Raw genomic sequence first — 7,500 nt, 5'->3', positions numbered from 1 at the left:
GCTACGTAATATGTAGTATTTATGTATGTCTTCTCTTACGATAATTCCTAGTCGTCCTTAGTGTAGCTATCAATTTCAATTATATTTAACATGCGGCCAACGCCAATTTATATCTACACATGACAGTGACCAACTCGAAAGCTGATTGGCTACTTTGGTCACTGTACACTATTAAATATATATTTTTTCTAGCTAATTTCTGTTAGTATTTTCTCCATTATTGTAAACTATGTTATATTAAGTTGTTTCTTCTCTGTAAACAGTGTAAAATAATAAACTTGAACTTGAACTTGAACAAGGTCTGGAACCCAAAGACATGCAAACTCTTTTATAGTAAAAGCCGCAAGGCTGCTACATTCTTAAATGTATAGTATACCTCTATATCTATATTTATATTTATATTCATTATTTCCAGGTAAAACCGCGAGGTCTGGAAATTATTTTATTGTAATTTTTATATCATTTCTTATATTGTAAATCCGTTGTATTTCTCTGTCAAAAATGAATTATTAAAGTTATTATTAACACAGACTCTACGCCTGTGTTGTGAGATTTGATTAAAGTGCCCCTGTGATAAAAAAATCACTTCCTTTTTTTCTTCAGATTTTGAAAGTGTGTTTGCTTAACCCCTGGCTGGCAACATTTTGAGCTTTCACGTTTATTCAAAGGCCGTTTACTTTTTGAGTGTAAGTTTCGGATTTCACGGTTTCCCACTACTCACCTTCAAAAACTGACCGATTGAACCTCAGAGGGTTGCAGCACGAGAGTTTTGGGCTTTCAGATTTCAAAACTCGCGTTTTAGCAATTGACGTAATTGTCTCCCCGATCCAGCTCTCTCAAGATCTTAAAGTTAGTAATGGCGAACCATTAAATAGGAAAAAACCAGTTAAAGTAAACAGGTGTCATTTTGAAATCAAGGCTTAAAACTTTGGTCGCTTAGTGTTTAGCTAACATAGTTTTAAAATCCAAAGAAAAATAAGGATTGATTTTTTGGTCACGGTAGCTCTTTAACGATTCTATGTACTTATTGACTGAGTGGGAGGGCCGGACGGGAAAATATTTGGCTCCAGGGCATGGCGTACGAGCGAGGTCCGTGCGCCACGACCGAGGGCCAAATATCCTGTCCGGCCCGACCTACACTCAGTCAATAAGCATTTTATCATATGAGCTCTTTACACTATTCATGAGCACTCAGAGGATGAAGTTTGGAAAAAAGAAGTAACAAAACTTTGCCCAGAAATTTAGCTAATATGTTGTTTGCATTTACTTTTATGGATGTAAATAACTTGGATGTTTAAAAGCGACGAAATCCTCTAAAATCGCATCGGACGGAGCACTAAGTGTTGCTACAAGCAGTTGCAAAGAGGTTGAGACACTGAATCGAAAATTGACCTCTTCTTCCCCAGATCCCTTTTCTTCCAGTTCAAAAGAAAAGTCCTAACGCCCCTCCTTCCCCTCCCCCTTTTTCAATGTTGATACCCTTTAGTTTGAATGCCAAGTGGAGGTGGAAACAACTTTGTTTGGGGGGGGGGGGGGGGGGAGGATGCACGGACTTGAATGACACGCATTGTACGGTTATGTCTCAATTCTTTTTGCGACTGCTTCTAGCAGCGCCGTACAGCTTTTTTAGGCCCTGCTCGCGCTAATGTGTACGGCCCTCATACGGGGATTTTCCCAATAGTTTTACAATAAAAGCGCACGCGGGGCCTTAAGGGCCATACATATGGGTTAAATTGACCAAGCGTGAGGTCAAGATGGCTCAGTGGATATTGGCCAAGTTCTTTTTGTGCGTGTTTATGAACCAAGACCAAGTCGAGGTCCATAAACACGCACAAAAAGAACGAGGCCGATATCCAGCCATCTTGACCGAACAATCTTGGTCAATAAAGGAGTGAAAAGCGATGTTGTAGCTCTTCAGTCGAAGACAAAGACAATGGAGAATACTATGCATGAAATGGAATCAGGCTTATCCTTCAGTGAAGTTGAAATGACGAAGCTAAAGAAACGCGTTGAAGAGAACCAGCAGGAGATTAAAGAACTGGAAGACCGCTTATTATACAAGGAAGTTTATGATAGAAGGGAGAACCTGCGTTTTCTTGGCATTCCTGAAGAAGCTGATGAGAATACAAGCAAAGTGCTATATCAATTTGTAGGACAAGCTCAATATCGAGGGATCTCGAGAGATTGAATTCCAACGCGTACACCGGATAGGAAATAAGAGAAGCGGGTCTATTAGACCAATAATTGCCCGTTTTTTGAGGTTTCCTGATCGCGAGAAAGTTTTTCGTAAGGCGATGGAATTAAAAGATGGATTGGATGTTAAAGTCTACACGGACTTTCCAAAAAAAATACAAGATAGAAGAAGGAAACAGTGGTCCAAAATGAAGCGTGCTAGAGAGGCTGGAAAGACTGCTTTCTTCAGTAAACATGAAACAGATAAACTATTTATAAATGGTGTTTACTTTCCCTTTATTGCATCACAAAATAACCCTGCTTCAGTTGAATGAGGAGATTAAGGTTTTGATATTTCTCTTTCATTTTTTGCATGTTTTTTTTTTTCTTTTCTTTTTTTTTTTGAAATACAGTTTGTCGCGGGAGCGGTGAGCTGTACTTAATTTGAATAGTGGCAATCAGAGTTTCAATCCCAATGGACTGCATCTCGGATATAATTATCCGCAGTCTTTTTAATCTGTGTTTTACCTCTTTGTTATTTTTGTCATACTTGTCAGTGTTACGTTATTTATACATTTTAGTTGCCTTACTGCTTTATTTTTACAATGAGAAAATTACGAGCGTTTTGGCGAGGAGGACGTCATTTAAGCTTAAACTTGCAAGCACAAGATGGTCAACGAAAAGCAAAACGTAGATTTTAAATTACTCTCGCTTAATGTAAGAGGGATTCGTTCGCCGTCAAAAAGGAAGGCTATATTTCTTTAGCTGGAGAAACAGAAACAGGATATCATTTTTCTACAAGAAACTTATAGTACACCCGAAGTGGAAAGCACTTGGAAGACGCAGTGGAAAGGTAAGAAGTTCTTTGCTCACGGTACAAACCATAGCTGTGGTGTGATGATTCTTGTCAGAGAAGATCTAGAATTTGAGTAGAAGCCATTAAACGCGGACTGCGAAGGCGGCTACATTTTGTTAGAAGCTGTTGTGCAAGGCTCAAATTATACCTTTGTGAATATTTATGCGCCCAATAAGGTACAGCAACAAAGTGTGTTTTTTAGAAATTTAAATGATGCGCTCGATCTTTTTTGTGGTGACTTTGAAAAGAAGATAATTATAGGTGGTGACTTTAACGTTACTTTTGACCCTAATCTTGACTGTTCGGGCGATACTCCGGCTAAAAAAGACTCAGTCAAGTGTATTCAGGATATGTGCCTTGATTATGACGTGATAGATATATGGAGAGTAAAGATAAAGTTAAACGTCTAACGCTTATCAATGACATTGAGGATGGCGGTCTTAAATACGTATACGTATATATAGTTTACGTCATAGAAAGTGCGGCGTACGGGGTTTTATGCACGAGTTGGTTGTGTCAAAAACCCGAACGAGCGAGGAACGAGCGAGTGAGGGTTTTTGACACAAACAACGAGTGAATAAAACCCCGTACAAAGCACTTTCTATGTCGTGAACTGTTTATTACACATAACATGAGAATTTTCATTAAAATAGTTTTCTGAACGCGAATTAGAAACAAAAACTCACTAACAATAGAACCAAATGCAAATTTAATTTAATTCAATAACAAAGTACGATTTGCACGATTTGCACGAGATGCACGAGTGATTGGCATGGAAACGCCTTTACGCTTTCGTTGATTGGTTATACTTCCACATGTGAAAGAGCTGTACGCCATTCTGATTGGCTGTATAGGCCTTTTTCACATGTGAAAATAAAGCGTATAGATTTGTACAAATGAGCTTTATGGAATAAAATTCTCATGTTATGTGTAATAAATACGTGTACGTATATTATTGTAGAATCAACGCTCTCGTACCATCTCTCCGAGTATGTATTTCCAGAATTAAAGCTCTTTATGAGTTGGAGACTGCTATTTCAAAAAGTGGAAAGAGTTTGGCTTTTCATTTTCAAAAGTGGGGCAAGTATTCTAGACAAGGGCAATAACGTATTTGCAGAAGTGTTCACAACCCTCGCGGCCTCGTCGAAACGTGTTAACTTAATATTCACAGTTTGTTGTTATCAGCTTAGGTAGCCTTAATGTAGTTTGTGCGTGTGTGTGTTGTAGCTTAGTGTTGTCCTAATGTAGTCATTTGTTTTGTTATTACTAAACGTAAACAATAAAAATAAATAAAATACAAAAAAAGAAAAATAATAAAGGATTTATTATATGGGATAAAACTTTGGTCTTGCGGGACCAAGCGAGAAATCCCGAACGGACAAGATAGCTCCATCTTTGCCTTTGAAGACAAACCACTTCCTGCACAAAAAAAGACGAGAAGAAGTACGTTTTCTTCAAACCTTGACCTTGTAGTACTTGTATTTCCATCAGTTTGAGTGTAATCTTTATTCACATAATCCATCTAAGCCTTAGCCCAAGTAATGGAAATGCGCGCATAGAAGGACAAAGAAAAAGTCTGACTAGGGTGGGAAAAATTGCACCATGATGACCTCCTGCATGAGTTTTATGAGGTTTCACTGTTTGGGAAAAATGAAGGTGGCCTCAGTTATCCAAACAGAGTCATTAAGTTGTCTGCCGAGTTGAAGGTCACGGTGATTCGGTCAACGACAAGCCGAACATCAGACAAAAAACATTTGGTATTCACTCTAACTACGTTTTCGCACCTGTCGTTCTCTCAATCAGACACAGCGATGGGTTTATCAATTAGCGATGACAGGTGGCGATCAATTTTTGTAAAAGATAAACTTTCTCTTTGTGGCGAAGTATGTATATATTATAGTGTTTTGGGATTTGAGCCTGTTTTACTTCCATAGGTGGTGTTTGATCGGTTCCGATCGTAACTAATATTCCTTTGAATTCCTAAATCCACGGAAATTTATTCAAACTGTACATTGCGTGCCCAAAACCGGGCCAAAGGGTCGGTAAGTAATTTGACGTCAAACACCTTTACAAAGGCTTACATAAATGACGATAGTGCATGTAAGGGTATAGTTCAAAGAAATATAATTATTTCTTACGGAAAAAGCCGTGTGAAAACGAATCAGAAATCATCGGCGTTACGAGTATTTCTAAACACAAAAAATTAGAGAACAGTTGTATGTGTTTAATAGTTACAGCTGAAATACGCAAGTTATTCCCTTTTAAAATGTGATAAAAGACCGATCCAGTTTCCCACAATTATCTCACGGACACCGAGCTTCACAAATAAGACTTCATGCCAGAAAGTTATCTATGTCTACTCAGGCATCAGAGCGACATTAGTCCTGTGTCCTTTAATTTAAAAGAAAAGGACACGGCTAAGAGTGTCGTGGAACCAGGCCGCCAATGAATGGCTTATGAAGACTTCCTACGTTTTCATTTTTGAAAACGGCCTTTTCTCTCTCTTTGTGGACTTTTTCTCAATTATTCCATGGTTATTCAAACAGAGTGATACTATGTTAAGGCATTTAAATGCACGGGGGATTACTGCGCCTTTCACTAACATGCTGACTCTTTAATTCAAAGGTCAACCGACAAATGCGTTTTTCGCTACCGTCAATCTAATGTTCGCCGGCTCCTCCGAGCTTCCGACTACTGTCGAGCGCGCAGTAATAAAATCACATCGTTGAGCCCAGTTCAGTCAACATAGTCGGAAGCTGGAAGGAGCTGCCGAACATTTGATTGACGGTAGCGAAAAACGCATTTGTCGGTTGACCTTTGAATTAAAGACTCCACATGTTATTGAAAGGCGCAGTAACGTTTAAAAATACCAAGCATGAGATTAAATGCCCTGGAAGGATTATTAAGTGGCCCAAGAGAAAGTGCTGCACTTTGGAATATGCTATGGCTCACCTGACACTTGCCAAACCTTGCCTCGAAGCTACAGAGACTGTATCGTCCTCTGCCATCACGGAGAGATTCTCAATACACTGCAATGTTAAAAACAAAATAACCCTACCTTTTATTAGCAATATTTAACGAATGGCCTGAGTGTACCTTTCACAGATCGCGACTCGGAATTCATGATTTAATTCACTCTTAACGCACCAGAAACCAATGACAAACAGACCTAAAATTCAGCAGCAAAATATGGTTTCCGTCAAATCTGTCAAAAGGGGGTCTGAGCTTAATCTTAATGACATTAGCCTTTCTCTTCGAGATAGGACTTCGCAGTTTCGCAGCAATGAAACATATTTCTAGTAACGTAACAATGGGTAAAGTAAATCAATTCGACTTCCTCTAGTAATTCATCTTGGTAGTTAATTTATGCACGATTAAACAACCACGTTAATGTATTTCGAAAGCCAGCTGACTGCATCTCGTTCACCGGAAGTTAGAAGAGCGCAGAAGAAACGGTTATTTATCTTCACAAGTTACTACGCAACCTATGATATTATAATAATTCACTGTTTAGTAATTTGAGAGAACGAATTCGCCTGGCAAAGCAAGACAAAAACCTTTTAGGCAACAGGAACTGGAACGTAATTACATGTTTTGCTTACGTGTTCACTGATACATCGAGAGACGTGATTTTCAGAGTTTAAAATTGTAAATACAACTACAGCTAGGTTTTTTTCGAGGAGAGATCAGGTGAGAAAATATCGATTTCATAAAACAGTCAGAATTGAAGAGTTCTGTAGTCAAAATTCCGTTTTTCATCCTGTTTTTCTTAGTTATTTCGTTTGCAAAACATTGCTATGCTAGGAAGAAAAATAGCCAGCGTTGTGGATACAGATCAGATCGAAACGGACAATTGCCATGCTTTTGCAATTTTTGGCCATGAAAGGAGCTAAGCAAATCAAGAACTGATGAATTTTGCAAACTGCTATATTTCACAATAAAGGTAACAAAAATTCCAAATTATGATCACCATTTCAATGTCGTTCTTATACCATTGTTGAGCGACTTTTTTTATCAACAATAAGTGACATTTATTCCAAATTGGAAATACTAAACTATATTTGAATTAAATAAATATTCGCAAAATTCCTTACCGGTTTCAGTCTTGCAAGGGTTATTCTCAAATTCTCTGTATTGATATAAAGGCTCACTCGAATAACGTTTGTAACACAGGTAGCATTTTCCATAGGTCGGTTTAATTATAGATCACGAACACGAATTTGTGCTATAAATATCAAAGAAACGTTTGAGCGTCATTCGTGGGCCGTGTGTTTATTTAGTCTTACCACGTTCTGACGTCATGTGCATCTGATAAAACGTTCAACATATATTTCGCAATACCTCTCGGGTTGTATGAGCTTATTTTTCTTTTTTCTCTGTTTTTTGTCCTAGTTTTCCTCTGTCGTGCCCTTCATTGAAACGGTTGAAAAGCTAAACTGCAAATTATTTCAAGCGGAGGTTGTCTTGAATGA

The 7,500-nt window shown here is 38.2% G+C and overlaps 1 protein-coding gene across 2 annotated transcripts in view; it reads right to left on the bottom strand.

The window, feature by feature from the left end:
- Positions 1 to 7,500, bottom strand: part of LOC137992724 (ras-specific guanine nucleotide-releasing factor 1-like) — a 79,976-nt gene that overhangs the window by 19,157 nt on the left and 53,319 nt on the right. For both annotated transcript variants that reach the window (XM_068838212.1, XM_068838213.1), the window contains exon 14: positions 5,981 to 6,057. In XM_068838212.1, the coding sequence (XP_068694313.1) occupies positions 5,981 to 6,057 (77 nt within the window). The remainder of the gene's footprint in view (positions 1 to 5,980; positions 6,058 to 7,500) is intronic.

Source organism: Montipora foliosa, chromosome 2 (genome assembly GCF_036669935.1).
Source record: "Montipora foliosa isolate CH-2021 chromosome 2, ASM3666993v2, whole genome shotgun sequence".
Classification (NCBI taxonomy): domain Eukaryota; kingdom Metazoa; phylum Cnidaria; class Anthozoa; order Scleractinia; family Acroporidae; genus Montipora; species Montipora foliosa.
Note: the sequence above shows the minus strand (reverse complement) of the source record. Positions and strands in the feature narration are given on the sequence as shown.